The 19,461-nt window shown below is 40.1% G+C and overlaps 1 protein-coding gene across 1 annotated transcript in view; it reads left to right on the top strand.

The window, feature by feature from the left end:
* Positions 1 to 19,461, top strand: part of LOC120536975 (transmembrane protease serine 6) — an 87,553-nt gene that overhangs the window by 2,415 nt on the left and 65,677 nt on the right. The window contains exon 2 of the mRNA XM_039765557.1: positions 7,056 to 7,191. Within this exon, the coding sequence (XP_039621491.1) occupies positions 7,056 to 7,191 (136 nt within the window). The remainder of the gene's footprint in view (positions 1 to 7,055; positions 7,192 to 19,461) is intronic.

Raw genomic sequence — 19,461 nt, 5'->3', positions numbered from 1 at the left:
TATGGGTCATCTCTGCATCTACGTTTCCTTCTTGGGCTACCACTGGTCCTAGATAGTTACATTTATACACTCTTCTCCTTCAGGGTAATTTCTGAAACCTGATCATCATTAAACCTATCTATTTCCTAGCTGAGGTGGGCACAAGTCACTTCTCTTTTCAGAGCACTTGTTTTCCTGTAGCAGCACTTATTATGTTCAAATACTTGATAAATGCCTACAGAATATTCAACGGGTCAACATCTATGCATGCAAAGACTTGTGGGGTCGTTTGCTCCTTCTCGACTGCTCGGGTCTGCTAATGGATTGCTTCCTATTTTTCTTCAACCCTCTATCTTTCAAAGCCCTTCTTCATTCTTCCAACTTCCTCTCCCGTTCCTCAATTTCTGGTGCTACACAGCACAATGTCATCAGCAAAAAGTCTGCACCAGGGGAATTGGAATTTTATCCCATGACTCAACGCATCTATAAGCAGATCAACGAGGTGAGGACTTACAGAAGATCCCTGGTGCAGACATAACTCTATCTTGAATCATGTCTGTTACCCCACCACTGCTTTTAACTTGAGTCCTCACTCCCTCTTACATATCCTGGGCACACATCTCTGGTCCTCGTTTTCTCTCTTATGAACCAACAGACCTCTTGATGTGGCACTCTATCATAAGTCTATCAACACCATATGCGGTCCTTTCTGCTTTTCTCTATACTACTCTATGAGCTGTCTGAATACTGAGACTTCATCACTTGTTCCTCTCCCTGGTATAAAGCCAAACTGTTCCACCCCTGTGGTGGTATCTCCAACACTCCCAAAAACTGTTAGATTAACTGGTGTGGACGTCAAAGGTGGGCACCCCCGCCCCAACCTGGCACAGACCGGCGCAGAGACACAACTGCAAAAGACACAGGACTTTTTATTTTCTTTTTCCTTGTGGGTAACGTCTTCCCTGTCTCCCACAAGCCAAATACAGTCTCCAAGCACAGCACACAATACACAAATCACTTCTTCTTCTTCTCTTTTCTCCTCTACTTCTTCCAGCAAGATTCATCTTCTCCCATCTGACTCTGGCTGCCGGTGTAGTGTGTGCTGGCCCCTTTTATAAGGTACCCAGAAGTGCTCCAGGTGCTCGTCGATGCATTTCCTGCAGCACTTCAGGGTGTGATTTCCTGCAACACCCCCTGGCAGAGCTCGCATATCCCAACAAGGCTGTATCAAACTCCAACTCCTATGGAGCCCTGCGGGAGTCCGAGGCACCGCTGCAACCCAGGGGGGACTGTCACCTAGCGCTTAGGGCGAGGTAATGCTCTGGCCACGTTTCCTCCCCTGGTCCTTCCAGCATGAAGGCATCCCGGCTGCCCACCAGCCACACTGCCCCTTCCTCAGCTGAGCCTTGAGGGGTGAAACGGCCTGCCTCACTGGATAGGTGCCAGTACTGTTGGGATTGTACCCCTGTGGGCTTGAATTGGATTATGTGGGTTTAAGAATGTTATGTTTGGCCCCTTGTCTAGTGAGACTTCTTCTGCTGGCCTGGGTTTTGGACGTCAGTGATAGTGAAACGGACTAAATGCCTTTGGAAATGGATGAAGGGATTTATGAATGGAATATTTTAAAATACCATTCTATATGATCACTCTCATCAGTGTATCTTTGTGTTAAAAACTGTAATAAGAACTTGTGTTTGAATGAGATAAAACCATTTGGTCACTTAAAAGCCAAATTTCAGAGAAAATCTGGTCAGACACTCTTTGTGAAGGATATAGCTATACCATATTACAACAACCCTGCAGCCTCTCTGATCAGTTAAGCTGTCTTGGAGGCACTTTGAACAGTGATTGAATATTAAATTGTCTTTCAGGCCTGCTACACTGGGTTAGAATGGTCACAAAGTTAATGGTAGCCTCTTGCTTATTGCAAAGTGTTCAAAGATGCTATGAGCAGTCATTATCTGGTCAGCGTATTTTTGAGAAATAATTCTGTTTGATATGTTTAGTAGTCATTTATTCTGTTCTACCAATAATGAGTACAACTCCTGGTCCAGGCTTTGGTCTTGTCATGTCCAGACTATTGCAGCTCTCAGTGGCAGGAGTTACCTCCCTGTGTCGCTAAGCTGCCACCAATAATTCAAAATGCAGTGGTACATCTGGTGTCCTTCCAACTGAGGTGGACACAAGTCACTTCTCTTTTCAGATCATTATGTTGTTTCCCTGTAGAAACACTTTTTATGGTCAAATACTTGATAAATGCCTACAGTGTATTCGATGGGTCAACACCTATGCATACGAAGACCCTTGTGCTCCTACTCAACAACTTGGGTCTGCTGATGTATTGCGTCTGATGATGTCGCCTCAGTATAACATGAAATCTCAATCCAGACTCTTCTCATGTGTACCTGCTAGATAGTGGAATGAGCTTCCCACATCCATTTGAAGCTGTGACTCCCTCAATGCGATTAAGACACGTTGGAAAACTCTCTTTGTTTTAGTGAACTCCCATCTAACAGACATTAGCTGTTACAGAGGCCTCCATAATGTTTGGACCAGACACATTTTTCCTCAATTTACCCCTCTGCTCCACAATTGAAAATTGCAAATCAAACAACTTAGAGGTAATTAGAGTGCACATTGAAGATTTTCATTTAAGGAGATTTCCGTACATTTCCGTCACTCCATGTATATATGACAGCAGGGACTGCAGGTGCTTGGAACCCAGAAAGTAGAACTCGCTTGCATTTTCTATGGAGCTCTTCACTTGTGATGATCAGTTTTGTAACCTTGTCCTGCAACACTTGTTCCCCGAAAGCCCCCAGACTGCTGTTTATGTGACTATATTGACCTTTCTTGTAAGTTGCTTTGGATAAAATTACCTGCTAAACAAATAAATGTAAATTAAGGCTTGCTATCCATGTTGTTTTTCTCTTGGAAGGGTTATCATGATATTACAGAATCAAAGACATTTATAAAACACTAATGGTGTACTTGTGAACTGGAGTGTTGACTTTGAACTCCTACCTAAATAATTGTGCAGGAACACCATGTCAGACATATGAACCAAAAGTACAATGCAGGATAGAAACAGAACTCATTCTGATTTCTTAAGGAACACTGGCAATGCAGTGAGTTTAAAGTGTGATATACAAATTCAAAGAAAATCAAAAGATGTTATGCTTCCCTACAGGTAAAATAAAATAAAGGCACTTAATACATAAGAAAAGAATGGAAATAAAGACTGAATGGTACATTTTTAGAACAATATTTTTATCTATTGTAAGAGATCATATTTTAGTAATTGTAAACCAATTTTTGATTATTATTTACATAGTATTGATAATAATTCTTCTGCACATATTATTATAGACCACACATATATAAGATCGAAATAAAAAAGGACACAGATAGGACGTGAACCATAATGCCACTGACTATCTCCATTGTCCTACACCTGCTGTAGTCTGCCACCCAGATCACCCTTTCTGACTATCAAATGCAAAGCAACATCACGGTTTTATCCACTCCTTTGACATTTAAATTTACTCAGGGCTAATTGGTAAAAACATTCTCCTTAAGTTATCTGCCAATGGTGAACAGTTTCTTGTCAGGCAGTCGGTGAGTCAGTAGGTTACAGAGGAAGCATCTTAAGGTCATTCTGGCCAGTCATCCTGCATCAGCACCTCCCCGGTCCTCCGTCACAGCGTCTGCGAAGGGAGTTACAGCTCCTCTGGTCAGGTAGGCTAGTTTGGAGCTTCTCTGAGCAATCACTCTCACATCAGCTGTGTTCAGGGTTTTTTGTAATGTATAAATTTAAACTTCAGTTTTTTCTAAGATTAATAGATATCATCCGGTTTGAAGTGCCCTGACTTGGTTTATTTAATCTGTTAAAATATTATTGTTATTGAGAGCAACCTTACATTAATTATTTAAAAACCAAAAAAGGTGACTGCACGCACTGCAGCTTAGTTCCCATTTTTTCACTCATATGTAACAAAGATCTCATTTTTTTACAGAAAAATAATAAGCAAAAAACATAACTGAAGCCACACATTTTAGAAACTATGTCCACTGCTCTTGTAATGACTGTTCTGCATCTAAACTGTCCACACCGCTGTCACCAGTCCTGTCTCCTGTCCTTTAGGTCACTTTGTTATTTCAGTAAGTACAGAACATGAGCTGTGATAAATGTACTCAAACCAACAGCCCTCATCTTTTTATTCTTGATTTTCTTTTTTGCCACCATGAGCTGATGAATTTGCCTTGAAATGATGTAAAGCAGAGAAGTAACTCTCATCTTTTAGTTTCATTTTGTACATATGGGGCATATTCACGATAGACAGATTTGGATCTGCTGCAAAATCCATCTGCATTATGCCTATCTATCTATCTATCTATCTATCTATCTATCTATCTATCTATCTATCTATCTATCTATCTATCTATCTATCAACCAAGAGAAAAACCTCATGGGGACTGACGCTGTGCTGCTCTTCAAAGATTTGTTTCTTGATACAAAGATAATTATCTGCAACTAAACATCAGCAAAACCAAAGAACTGCTTATTGACTTTCACCGCACCAAAGAGCCTCTATGTCCAGACACTATTCAGGGAGCGGATATAGAGGTGGTCCACTCCTACAAGTACGTAGGGGTCTACATTAATGACAGGATGGACTGGTCTTGGAACGCACAAGAATTCTATAAGAAAGGAGATAGCAGACTCTTCTTCTTTAGGAGACTCTGTTCCTTTAATACGGGAAGTGACATCCTTCATATCTTGTATAACTCTGTGATGGCCAGTGCAGTTCTCTAGATGTGGTGTGCTGGGCTGGTAATATCACTTTCAGAGAGGCCCACAAAATCAACAGCATGACTGAAAGGGGACGCACTCTGGACCCCCTATAGGTCATAGCAAAAGAGAGAATTTAAACAAAACTGACTGCCATTATGAACAATACTGCACATCCTCTCTCTGACCCAGCAACACTGAGGACTTTCAGCTAACAAATCATTCAGCAGAAGTGTGTCAGGAAACACGACTGGGGGCCTTTATACCAATAGGAATACACCTGCATAATGCCTCACTGGGACTGTCAATCAGAAATTTTCTTGCTTTTGAATTTTCTTGCTTTATTGTCATTCTGGTGTTTGTTCAGACTCAAATGTGTGTATATTTATTTATTTACTTAGTTATCTACCTATTTACAGTATGTATTGAAGGACCTTCTGTAAAAACCCAAATTTCCCCCGTGGACAAATTAAGTTCTATCTATCTATCTATCTATCTATCTATCTATCTATCTATCTATCTATCAACCAAGAGAAAAACCTCATGGGGACTGACGCTGTGCTGCTCTTCAAAGTTTTAACTAAAAGTCGACTGAAACTTGAATTCATGTATCATAAACTTACAAACAATTTAGAAATGTTCAGCGACATGTGGGGGACAAAACAGGTACTGTGTGCTGTGGAGGGGGGCAAACTGGTGCTCAACTGGGAATGAAAAGTTTTGGTGGGCATCAACAATATGTTCTAATTAATGTGCGGAGTAGGAGGAATGTAAAGGGGGAGTAGTGGTGGTTGTCTGATATATACCTTTTTGTTTTATCCTGAATATTGGACTTGTTTGCCTTTTGGCTGTGTATATTGTTAATATTTTTTTTATGGTCATAATAAAGGTCATTTAAAAAATAAATATGTATCTATCTTATCCTGCCCGATATACTAAAATCTATCTATCTATCATATAGTGTCTTTCATATCTATCTATCTATCTATCTATCTATCTATCTATCTATCTATCTATCTATCTATCTATCTATCTATCTATCTATCTATCTATCTATCTGATCTGATCCCACCTACTATACTAAAATCTATCTTTCTACAATATGTATCAAAATTTAATCTGAGCAGTTATGAGTCAAAAATCAGACACTTTTCATCTGCCATTTCTTTTGTGAAACCCTGATGTGGTCATTGTCTGTTTTCCTCTGTAGTAGTATTAACAGTTCCTTCGAACAGTAAAACTGCTTATAACACTCTCTGGTCAGTTATTATGGGTAAAATCCCCCTCTCGTGTCATTTATATTAAGTCAGAATGGTTAATAACCTGATATTTGAGTCTTTCTTATTAGGAAAGTGTTTAGAGTTGCATGGACTGGCACTTTGTCCAGGGTTGGATCCTGTTTTGTGCCCTGTGCTGCCAGGATACAGTAAGACCATCCATGAATCTAAATTGGACTTTGCAGATTTAAGAATATATGTATGTGTGTTTGTTTCATCAGAGCTACTCCAGCCTCTTTCTTGTTCATCAATAATGATGCATTGTCTGTAGTCAGTAATTCTTTGCTTTTTTCACTCCTCACTATTTCAGGTTTGTTTGCCCATCTCTGGATGCCACTCTGGTATTTGTTTGGTCACTTAAGCAGTGTTACAGACCTTCTGGTGTGTTGCATTATGTCAGGATTACTTTGGTCAACTAAGTGGAGCTAAGCCTCTTTGGTCGATAATTCAGTAGACAAGCCTGTCATGTCAGTTCAGCATTCGCAGTTGCTCTGCTCAGTTGTTTTCTGTCATACTTCCTTTCATACTCACATCTGTTTCAGAGACTTTTCCAGCCAGACTTCTTAAATTAAAGCTTCTAGTCAGAAGCAGGAAAATTGAGATGCTCCAGTCAGATTTACTGCGTGGTCAGAGATAATAAGTACGAGTGCCTCTGATGAGTATCTTAGAAAAGCTCTCTTGTATCCTCGAGCCGCTCAACAAACAACAATGTCATTGTACACCCTTCACAAGCAACACCTGCATTTCCAGGTGCCGTGTCATGACTAAGTAATTTTGTCCTTCTCATCTGTTTAAAAGTGTCTGAATATAACTCTATACTCCATGACATGTAGCACTTTATGTGCTGCTTCCATTATAGTTAACTCAATAAAAGCAAGTTGAGCTTTTTAGTGTAACAATGACCAGAAATTTCCCAGGTAGCTTCACTTCACTTGCATTATAAATGATTCCAGGTAGTGTTTTTCTTCCCCATGAGTATTTCAACTCTAACTTTTTGTCCTTAACAGGTTCCAAAAATTAAGACTGTCCCTGAGGACCCGGAGAAGCCGAATGGCCTTTTATCAGATATCTTTTCATTTATTGCTCCCGTCCTGATTGTTCTGCTTTTTGCAGGAGTTGCTGCCGTCGTCTGGTATTTTGTAGGTAAGAATGTTCACTTCTTTTAAATGAAGCCATGTTTCTTACAGGAAACAACAAGTTTTGAAATTTACCAAATTGGTTGTGCTCTAGTGGTGTAATCTGATATATTTGTTCAAGCTGGACTGCACTCAGATGCTTTCAGTTGCCATTCTTCATGAAATCTCCCTTCAGGCATCCATTTCTTTTAGGCCTTCCTCTTTTTCTCTGGCCTGGCAGTTCTATCCTTAGCATCCTTCTCCCAATATACTCAACATCTCTCCTCTGCACAAGTCCAAACCAACGCAATCTCGCCTCTCTGACTTTGTCTCCCAACTGTCCAACCTGGGCTGACCCTCTGATGTACTCATTTCTAATCCTGTCCATCCTCGTCACACCCAATGCAAATCTTAGCATCTTTAACTCTGTCACCTCCAGCTTTATCTCCTGCTTTCTGGTCAGTGCCAGTATCTAAACCCATATTACATAGCTGGTCTCACTACCATCCTGTAGACCTTCCCTTTCACTCTTGCTGATACCCGTCTGTCACAAATCACTCCTGACACTCTTCTCCTCCCATTCCACCCTGCCTGCACTCTCTTTTTCACCTCTCTTTCACAATCCCTATTACTCTGTACTGTTGATTCCAAGTATTTGAACTCATCCACCTTCACCAATTCTTCTCCCTGCATCCTCACCATTCCACCTGACCTCCTTCTCATTCACACACATGTATTCTGTCTTGGTGGTCCTACTGACCTTCATTCCACTATAATTCATTATAGTCCACGGGGACTCCTGTCTAATCTCGTCTGTCAAGAAAGGGCTCAGAGCCAATCCCTGATTTAATCCTGCAGTCCTCACCACTGTCACACTTCCCTCGTACATAACCTATACCACTCTTACATACTTCTCTGCCACTCCCGACTTCCTCATACAATACCAAAACTCCACTCAAGGCACCCTGTCATATGCTTTCTCCAAGTCTATAAAGACGCAACGCAACTCCTTCTGACCTTCTCTATACTTCTCCATCAACACCCTCAGAGCAAACATTGCATCTATGGTGCTCTTTCTTGGCATTAAAACCATACTGCTGCCATATAATCATCACCTCCCTTCTTAACCGAGCTTCCACTACTCTTTCCCATAACTTAAAGATGTGGCTCATCATTTTTACTCCTCTGTAGTCCTGCACATCCCCCTTATTCTTAAAAATCAGTACCAGTACACTTCATCTCCACTCCTCAGGCATCATCTCACTGTCCAAGATTCCATTAAACAATCTGGTTAAAAACTCCACTGCCATCTCTCCTAAACACCTCCATGCTTCCACAGGTATGTCATCTGGACCAACGGCTTTTCCATGCTTCATCCTCTTCATAGCTGTCCTTACTATTTATGTATTTTTTTTGGCCGGAGAAGCTGCATGCTTCACGAGATGAGACTGGTTTAATTTTAGCTGAATTCATAACCACATCTGAAAGGTGACATAGAATGAGATGAAAAGAATCAGCATCATGCAAAGCCAAACAGATTTTGCTCATTTGCAACATATAAATTTAAACACAATGAACTTAGAAAAAGAAATGATTGCATGGATTTTTATTGTTGACTTGATTGCTTTCACCTAATTTGCAGAATGAGACATTTCAGACTTTAACCTGGAGTCACCTCATGAATGACAAGCCCATTTCAATTTGCTGTGTGGCACTTGAGGCCTGTCCCAGATCGTAGTCCTAAAATTATTATTGAGCCGTGGGAGCATTCAGAGAGTGCTGTGTAATCACTTAGCTTGATCGTTTGTCAAAAACAACAACACGCTGTTTGTTCAAAGCAGTTCGCTCGCAGGCTGTTGTAGATCCATCCCTAGGGAAGGACATTTTGGCCCTGACATGTTATTTGCAGCCATCGTCTTCACATTATTAAACATTTCCACTGTGCTTTCAGCAACTGGAGACTTTGAAAAAGATTTCAATAAACCTCATAAACCCATAACTCCACTTTGTATTGCAACCAACCCCAGATATTCATAGGCAGATAAACTTGTGCATTTCCTACCTCATCCTTTATAAGCTTGCCATAAATTGATTCTCTAAAGACTGAACGATTCCTATTCTGCTTTTAAGTCGGCACCCTTGACAAATACACAGCAGTTGCTTTTTCATAATTTGATCTGACTTTTTCACCCAGGGAACTAAAACAGTTATGTAATATTCTGGCATCAAGCGCATTACCCAGAGGACCATGTGGCTTCCCAGCAACTGGCAATTACACAGCAAATTGGCCAGTGTTAAATTAACACTAGAAAGCATATCTCTGAAAACAATGTTTTCATATACATACTTAACTGATGACACTAAGAGTTAATTTAATATTGAACAATATGTTGTGTGGCATGATGTAGGCTACAGTCACGGGAGGAGCTCAGCAAGTGAATGAAAGACCACAGTCAGGAAACACCAAGGCAGGTAACTAGAGAAAGAAGCTACACACCAAGCTTGTGGATAGTAGGAATGAGTTCAGCACTCCCTTTTAACAATGACAGTTACAAAAGCAATACATTGAAGGTCAGTTCTAGATGAAAAAGGTGCATATGCCCCCTTAGTGGGGAAGATTGGAGGCATGTCAACATTTGTGGTGAAAGGTGTCTTAGTGACAATAAGTTCAAGGCTAACTACTGCACTGGAGTGGAGGATGCAATTATCTTTCTGTTCCATAAGTCTGGACAAACAAGTCAGCACTGTGAGAATTATGTATTGTCATTTCTCCAACATCTTCAATACCATCCAGCCATCCCTGTTAAGAAGTAACCTCAGAGATATGAAGGTGGATAAGCCTGTGGTGTCCTGGATAATCTGCCAGGAAGACCACAGTTTTTGAGAAATAAGGACTGTATTTCTGATATGGATGTGAGCGACACTGGAGCACCACAAGGAACAGGCTTGTGTCCTTTACTCTTCATTCTCCACATCTCTGATTACAAATATAGCAGCAGGTCATGTCATTTATAGAAATTTTCAGATGATTCTGCACTTATGGGGTGTATTGATAAGAGGAACGAGATAGAGTGTAGGAGTCAGGTGGAGAACTTTGTTTCTTGATACAAAGAGAATTATCTGCAACTAAACATCAGCAAAACCAAAGAACTGCTTATTGACTTTCACCGCACCAAAGAGCCTCTATGTCCAGACACTATTCAGGGAGCGGATATAGAGGTGGTCCACTCCTACAAGTACGTAGGGGTCTACATTAATGACAGGATGGACTGGTCTTGGAACGCACAAGAATTCTATAAGAAAGGAGAGATCAGACTCTTCTTCTTTAGGAGACTCTATTCCTTTAATATGGGAAGTGACATCCTTCATATCTTGTATAACTCTGTGATGGCCAGTGCAGTTCTCTAGATGTGGTGTGCTGGGCTGGTAATATCACTTCCAGAGAGGCCCACAAAATCAACAGCATGACTGAAAGGGGACGCACTCTGGACCCCCTATAGGTCATAGCAAAAGAGAGAATTTAAACAAAACTGACTGCCATTATGAACAATACTGCACATCCTCTCTCTGACCCAGCAACACTGAGGACTTTCAGCTAACAAATCATTCAGCAGAAGTGTGTCAGGAAACACGACTGGGGGCCTTTATACCAATAGGAATACACCTGCATAATGCCTCACTGGGACTGTCAATCAGAAATTTTCTTGCTTTTGCATCTATCTATCTATCTATCTATCTATCTATCTATCTATCTATCTATCTATCTATCTATCTATCTATCTATCTATCTATCTATTGTAATAAGGCGCTATATGAGCGCCCGACCCGGCACAGACTGATGCAGAGGCACATACAAAATGAACACAAAGACTTTATTAATTCTTCAGCTGTGGGGCACGTCTTCCCCATGCCACACAGCCCAACACAGTCCCAAAAGCACAATTACACCACTAAACACTCTCTTCTCCTTTACCACCACTACTCCTCAAACTTAGTCCTCCTCCTCCCAACTCTGGCTCTTTGAGTGGTGGTGGCTGGCCCTTTTTATAACCCACCCGGAAGTGTTCCAGGCGCTTGACCACCTGGTCCTGATTGCACCTCCGGGTGGGGCTGAAGAATCATCCAGCCAGGCTGCTGACTCCATGCAGCTCCCCCTAGCGGCCATCTGAGCCCCCAACCAGGCTGTGGAGGACTTCATCTCCCATGGAGCCATGCGACAGGCTGGGGGATCACCGTCCCCCAGGGAGGCTGCCACCAAGCGTTCCGGGGGAGGTGCTGAGCTGTCCATGGTTGCTCCCCTGGAGCAGATGCAGCAAGGTGACAAGGTGTTTCAAAAGGTAACGCGCAAAGTCAATTTTAGGTGTGTTCACTTGAAGAGCTTGAAGAGCTTGTAAGTTTTTAGTATGGCTGTATTGAAATGCTATTGGTTTTAGTACATCACTATTGGTGTGCCTGAATATTTATGGGTTTTACTTCAGCACAACTCGATCGGTTTGCTGGTGCACATATTGGTTTACTGACGCACATTGGATTTCTTTTTATTTTAATTTACTTACAACACTTAGTTTGCTGGAACATAAACTGGTTAGCTAGCAGATGCATACTTTAGCCTTATGCATACATTGGACTCAGCACAGATCAGTTGGTTTGCTGTCATATGTATATTGGTTGGCTGGAGCACATTCTGGATTCGGCATGACTCTATCGATTTGATGGTTCACACATTCAATTCTGCACAGCTCAATCTCTTAGTTGATATACATATCTGTTTGGTGCTGCACACATTCAATTCAGCATAACTCTTATCGATTTTCTGGTGCACACATTCAATTCAGCATAACTCTATCGATTTGATGGTGCACACATTCAGTTTTCTGGTGCACACATTCATTTCAGTACAGCTTGATCATTTAGTTGATATACTGTACATATCTGTTTGGTGGTACACACATTCAATTCAGCATGATTCTATCGATTTGATGGTTCACACATTCAATTCTGCACAGCTCAATCTCTTAGTTAATATACATATCTGTTTGGTGGTGCACACATTAGATTCAGCACGACTCTTATCGATTTTCTGGTGCACACATTCATTTCAGTACAGCTTGATCACTTAGTTGAGATACTGTACATATCTGTTTGGTGCTGCACACATTGTATTCAGCATGACTCTATCAGTTTTGTTTGCATTACACACTGGATTCAGCAGTTTTGCTGGTGTACATATTGGATTCAGCACAACTGAACCAGTTAGCCTACACACATATTACTATGATGGAGCACAGTCTGGAGTTAGCACAGCTCTATCAATTTGCAGGTGCCCACATTGGATTCAGAATAGCTCATTCAGTTTGTTGGCACACATATTGGTTTGTTCGCGCACACACTGGACTCAGCACAGTTCCATCAGTTAGGTGACATGCATATTGATTTGCTGGTGCACACAATGGTTTCAGCACAACTCATTCGATTAGCTCATAGCTCATTCAGTTAGCCGATACACAGATTGAATTCTGCTGGTGCATGCATTGAATTTCTGCACAATTCTTCCTGGTTTTCTGGTGCACGCATTGGATTCAGTATTGCTTTATTAATGATAGGTGATTAGCAAGAAATTTGTTGTTTTTTTTTGAATGTCTCTTTTCAGTGGATCATAGGAATCAGTTCGTGACCACAAACAAATTGATTCAGCAGAGCTCAATGGGAATGCTAAAGTACACATGTGATGCCACCAGAATGCTTTTTTCATGGATGTTTAAAGCACATGTAGAAGAACTGCCTGTCTAATTCATGATTCTCATTCGCTTCTCCGATGGTTCTTTCTGGTTGCAGGGCAGCTGGGGTCTAGCCCAGCATCCACAGGGCGCAAGGCAGGAATAACACCAGGACAGGGCACCAGTCCATCATAGGGCAAACACACACAGATACACATACACATAAACACTAACTAGGGCCAATTTAGCATTGCCAATCCACCTAACCTGAATGTTTTTGGACTGTGGAAGGTAACTGGCGCACCTTGAGAAAACTCTGTAGTGGGAAATGCATATTTGTGAAACTGAGTCATTGTATAATTTCATATTTTAAATGTACCCCTAAGTATACTTCATTAGAGTTTTATGTGATATAGAAGAAAAAAATGACATTTTGTATTGCTTTTCAGTAGGTCAGGTTTAATATCATACCAGAACAATACCTTAAGAGAAACTGGATACACAAAGAAAGCAATAACATCTTTCAATACTAAAGTGCTTAAACTCTTTTCAAAGATAACATAGTGTATAAGTTGCCATGTTGGCCATTTAATAACATGGGCATCCTCAAACTATTTAAGCTTGTGGCCGGAGTATTTAAGAATGATGAATAAATGAATATTGTAATGTCGTAAATCCTGATGGGGGAGTAATCAGATTGTAATGGGGCATCCAAAAAGAAATTTAAGCATTCATATACACAGACATCTGCGGTAAGAATTGTTTTACAAATTCATAAAAATTGTAATTTATCAAGAATAGCACGCAGATTCAGATAGTGGTTATAGATACATTTATTATGTGTTTAATAGTGCCTTGTGCATGGAGATTATAAAATTGTGACAACTACTAGTTTATAACAGTATCCCCAGTTACAATTATTGCATTATCACTAATACATCAGCTCTTTATCAATGTGCACTTTACAGATTGTACTTTATTAAAAAGAAAGAAAGTGATGTCAAAGCATACTGTGTAATTGGGAATGGGGTGATTTAAGGTAGAGTGTAGGTGGATATTTCCACGTTTGTTCTAGAAGGTAAAACAAATGTCACTTGGTCATAAAAAGAAACAAACAGGAGAAGGAAAAAAAAAATGTGGGGGAGCCAACAAAGGCCTAAAAATGTTTGAAAATTACATGACGGCAGATGGAGTCACACAGGGTTTCTGAACTTAATGAGAAGGTAGCTAACCTGCATTGGCATAGAGAATTTGTCCAGGTGTTCTCTACAGATATATCGTTCACCCTTGAAGTGGCATGGGAGGAGATTCTAGACTAGATAGGTAGAAATACAATACGTGAGTCATGGTTGCATACAAGGGCAAGGTAAGACATGTACACTGCCTAGGAGCATCAACCCCAGAGCTAGAGGCGCACAATAATTTTCTGGATAAATCTGAGGTGTCTGGCAAGGATGAGGAGGCCGATTGAGTCACCTCTAAGTCCATCCATCCATCCATCCATCCATTATTCAACCCAATATATCCTAACTGCAGGGTCAAAGGAATCTGCCGGAGCCAATCCCACCCAACACAGGGTGCAAGGCAGGAAACAAACCCCAGGCAGGGCACCAGCCTACCGCAGACCTCTAAGTCAGCTCTTAGAATCGAGAAGTAATGGTAGTATGGGACTCTTTTATTTGAGGGACCGAAATAAAAGCTTAGCTCCGGTGACAGTGAGTATCTTAAAGTATGTTGGATTCCTGGTGAATTGGTAGGAGACCAGTACACATTAGGTGCAAAGCTATGGAACAGAACTGACAAGGTGATAGTCTCTGAATTTCTGCCTTTGTAATGTACCAATCCAGGCAACACGCGAGATTAGATTTAATTTGCGCTTTAAATTTTGTTGTAGGATACTGTAGAGCAGTTAAGGGTTATAGCACAATAGACCACTTTTTGGAACAGATTAAACTGTACTGTCAGGAGGGGTTTTATATAAACCAGAGAGAATCAATGATGTATTGTGTAGGCAAATGCATAGGTTAATCAACTTTGAAATGTCCAGCCTGCAGGCAATACGCTAAAATGAAATCAGCAATACATTAAAAATTGCTCAATTTAATACTTGAAGTATATACTCGCGGATAAGTTCTCTCACAGATAAGTCGGGACTTGATTTTACAGTATAATTTCTGGTATTTTATAATGTCGGTCATATAAGTCAAATGTGGAAAATTCATGCTATTGGTCCAAGAGATTATGATATGCTAACGCCCACCTGACAGAGTAACCACTGAGCACACAGACTTTTTTGTCTATGTGGGTGCGGCAATGTGCTGTATCAGCGTGTGCTCCTAACCTCTCTCTTTCTCTATTGTGCCTACGTGACCACACGGTAATACCCGAACAATTCTGAAGTGACGTTTGCACTGTTCTGTGCTTTTTGTATCTCATACCATCATACACCTTTATCATAAGAGCATCCCTTATCTACGATGGAGCGTTCGATTAGAATAAAATATGAAGCTGGTTTTAAATTAAAAGTCATTGAAGTGGCGAAAGAAATTTATAACTGCGCTGCTGCAACAAAATTCGATGTGTCTGAGAAACTGGTGTGAGCTTGGAGGAAGCAAGAAGATGTAAAAAAAACAATTAAGTGTCGCATTTTTGAATGGGCGTATAAGTCGGGGTCTGATTTTATAATCATTTTTTCAAGTTTCAAAACCTGAATTATACACGAGCATATACAGTATATATATGTATGTGTATATATCTTGTGGAATATGGCCAGCCAGTCATCCCGGCCAATACCCCCAGGCCACCACGTAGAGCCCTCTCTTCAGTATGGAGGTGCCCTGAATGCCAGTAGGGAATCATGGACAGTGGAGTTTTCCTTTACAGCCCTGCTGGATACCTTAGGGGCCAACAGAAGGACGCTGCAGGAAGGCCCAGAGACTCGTACGTGCCCTATAACCCGGAAGTACGTCTTAGTCACAGCGACAGGAGGAATGACGTACTTCCGGGATGAAAAGAAGACTTTAGATCTGACCTGGAAGTGCTAGGAAGTCACATGGACTCAGGGTTCGAAAGCACTTCCAGGTCACGTACTATAAAGGATGGTGGGAAATCCCAGACGGCGAGCTGAGCTGGGTGGCAACGCATCTGGGAGTGGAGGATTGTGATTGATTATTGTTTATTGGTATAGTTAATGAGTATTGTGAAGTGGAGGGTGCTTTGTGCACTGTATTGTACAAATAAAGTCAACTATTGGACTTTTACCTGGTGTCTGATGTATTGTCTGAGGGTTCAAGGGAGCGATAGCGCCCCCTATCTGTCACTATATATATATATTTATATATATATATATATTTATATATATATATATATATTTATATATATATATATATATATATATATATATATATATATATATATATATATATATATATATATATATATATATTTTATATATATATTTATATACAGGTACTCGTCGACTTACGACCGTGATTGGTTCCGACTGACTGGTTGTAAGTTGATCTGGATGTAAGTCGGCCTATGTTAAATAAAGGTAAGAATATTAGACTGGGTAATGATATTGTAATCATCTTAAAGTAATATTTTATTAACATTTTCTTACTTTCAAAGTCAAACACAGCATACTACAGTACAATTGGCTTAATATTTGAAAAACATACAAAAATAAGAAATACTGTACATTTAAATTCCTGGCACCACTGGTACTTGGCTGCGGGTTGTTGATATCGCCTTCATCAGGCAAGGCTGCGGACGGGGTGATGGGAGGAGTTGCTCTTTTCATAAACATAGTGAGCTTCGTCTGAATTGTTTGGTTTTTTTTTTCTCTCTTCATAAATTTCGCAATAAGGACGAAATGTGTCCTCTCCGGCGCATTCCTTTAAAGCAGCGCTTCCCGATTGGGGGTGCAAGCAAAGGGGTGCGAGCAACTGTTGCTGGGGGTGCCAGAATCCATCGAGGAAGAAAAATGAAAAACATTATTTGTACAAAATCTTAATTTATCTATCCATTCCTAAATAATTAAATGGACAGGCTATTTCGTATCAGTGCAATACGCTTCTTGTTAAAACAGATGACTTCCGCCCTTACGCGCACTTAGTGCTGTGTGGATATTATGAACTATGATATGAACTCATATTTTTCATACTTCTTCTCAAACCAAGGGGTGCGAAATCGGCCTCGTCCGTCACAGGGGGTGCGAGGGTAAAATGAATCAGGAAGCGCTGCTTTAAATTCTCGAACAGACTTCTAGCCTTCGACTGTATTGTAAAGAGTCTTAACGGCGTCCGCTTTGAATCTGATCTTCCATTCAAATGTTTAACAATTTCTCCATTTCATGGATGGGCCAGGTACGTTGCTTCATAATCACTGTTGATCACAAAGGTGCAGAACATTTCACAGCTTCACGAATTCTATTTTTGTCCTTTAAAATAGTCAACACAGTAGAGTGTGATAACTTCATATCACATGCGATCGCATTCACTTTCTTTCCTCCTTCATACTGTTTTATCATCATCATTTTGGTGTCTAGATCAATGGCCGTTCTTTCCTTTTTGGCAGGCTGAGGAGTGGAGAGAGACAATTTCCTCTTGGTAGACATGTTAGGGGTATATTATTATATAAAACTGCCAAAACAACAAGACACAAACACACGTGGGGCAACACTGCTGCATATATTATTACTGCTGCGTAGCGAGACTTGGGACTGTGGGAAACAGGCGCTGCCAACAGCTGGCGGGGGAAACTGTCGAACACGTCGTAAAGTCGACCAGTCGTAACTTGCATAGGTCGTATGTCGACAAGTACCTGTATATATATATACATATATATATATATATATATATATATATATATATATATATATATATATATATATATATATTTATAAAGCAATAAGATGTCCGCCCATCCAGCATCCATACCTTTGACCAGGCATGATGTTGTCAGGCGTCCACAAGAAGGTGGGAATGTCCAATGAGAAAAGTCATGTGGCCGGTGTAAGATAGTAAACCATGTGGTGTACATCTGTGCATCCAGACGTTACAATGTCTTCCATCCACAACAGGGCAAGAAGCGCAAATGAAGGGGATGTAAGGGCTAAAGGTCTGTTGTAAAAAGGCAACAGGATCTACAAGGAAAGAGGGATGTAAGGCGTATCAGGTGAACAGAACTTCGTAAATGCACGACGTGTTCAAAACAGACAGCCTTACCATTGTACAATATTAAAACGGGCATTTCTCTATGCTAGTTAAACAAAAACAAAAAATAAAAAGCTTGTAAATTGAAAAATTGGGGAGAAATTTTCATTAGGCAAATTAAAATATGAGTCACATCTTTGTGATGATATGGGGATTTGATTATGAGCTGCCAGAACAGTCACCTAGTGTGTTGTAGACCCCTAGCACAAGTATCAATGCTAATATGCAACTTTTTAGTAAGATTTTTATAATAACTTCAAAAGAAAACCTTTTTTTAGCGTGTTATTCCATAAAAACTCAGGATATAATTCAGGGAATAGATTTAAATGATCATAATAAATAAGTATCACTGTGTTTTGCATCATTTTTATATTAAAACTAAAAGTGCTAAATATAACTTTAGTAATTGAACAATTCTGGCAAAGTCTAAAAGAGATACACTTGGCCAAAATTCTAAAAGCAGAGATGATGATAATAAATAATAATAGTAATAATAATAATAATAATAATGTTTTATTTATGTAGAGCCTTTCATACACTCAAGGACACTTTACAATTCAATAAACACATTAACAAGACCTTAGAAATTACATACAAGAAAATGAATAATACTCATTGAAAAGCTGTGTTTTTCACAGGAGTTTGAAATGAATGATAGATTTTTCCTCACGAAGACTGAGAGGAAGAGAATTCCAAATTTTAGGGGCCATCACACTGAAAGCTCTGCCACCCATAGTCACTAACCTGTGTTTAGGTACAGTGAGTAAGTGAGCGTCCGATGATCTTAATGCACGGGCAGGAGTGTAAGGAAGCAGCAGCTCAGACAGATAATGAGGGGCTAAACCATGAAGGGCTTTAAAGGTGAGAAGAATAATGTTATATTTGATTCTTGAAAAGACTGGCAACCATCATAGAGGACAGGAGTGATGTGAGCAGATTCAGTGTGCATAAGTAAACGAGCAGCAGAAATCTGAACATACTCTAATCTACTAATATATTTAGTCGAGAAATGACGGAGAAGTAAAGGAGTTCATATATGAGTATTTGACATGAAATGTAGAAGTCCATCCTTTTTTTTGACAAACAGTAGGGAATGAGAAATCACAGTGGATGAATAAGAAGCTCAAATAGCAGCTGCAAAATTAAACAAAAGAAAAAAAAAAAAACATCCAGGTAACACGTACAAGACAGTTAAGGCCAGGATTAACAATAAAACTTCAGAGGACATACAAGGAGGGAGACAAAAAATTCATGGAATTGTTATATGCCAAAAACTCTGACATTGTGTTGTATGCAGGTTCCACAAGAAACCACCTCTTTATGAACATGTCCGTCAATGTCGGAAAATGCGATCATCATTGTCTC

Source organism: Polypterus senegalus, chromosome 10 (assembly GCF_016835505.1).
Source record: "Polypterus senegalus isolate Bchr_013 chromosome 10, ASM1683550v1, whole genome shotgun sequence".
Classification (NCBI taxonomy): domain Eukaryota; kingdom Metazoa; phylum Chordata; class Cladistia; order Polypteriformes; family Polypteridae; genus Polypterus; species Polypterus senegalus.
Note: the sequence above shows the minus strand (reverse complement) of the source record. Positions and strands in the feature narration are given on the sequence as shown.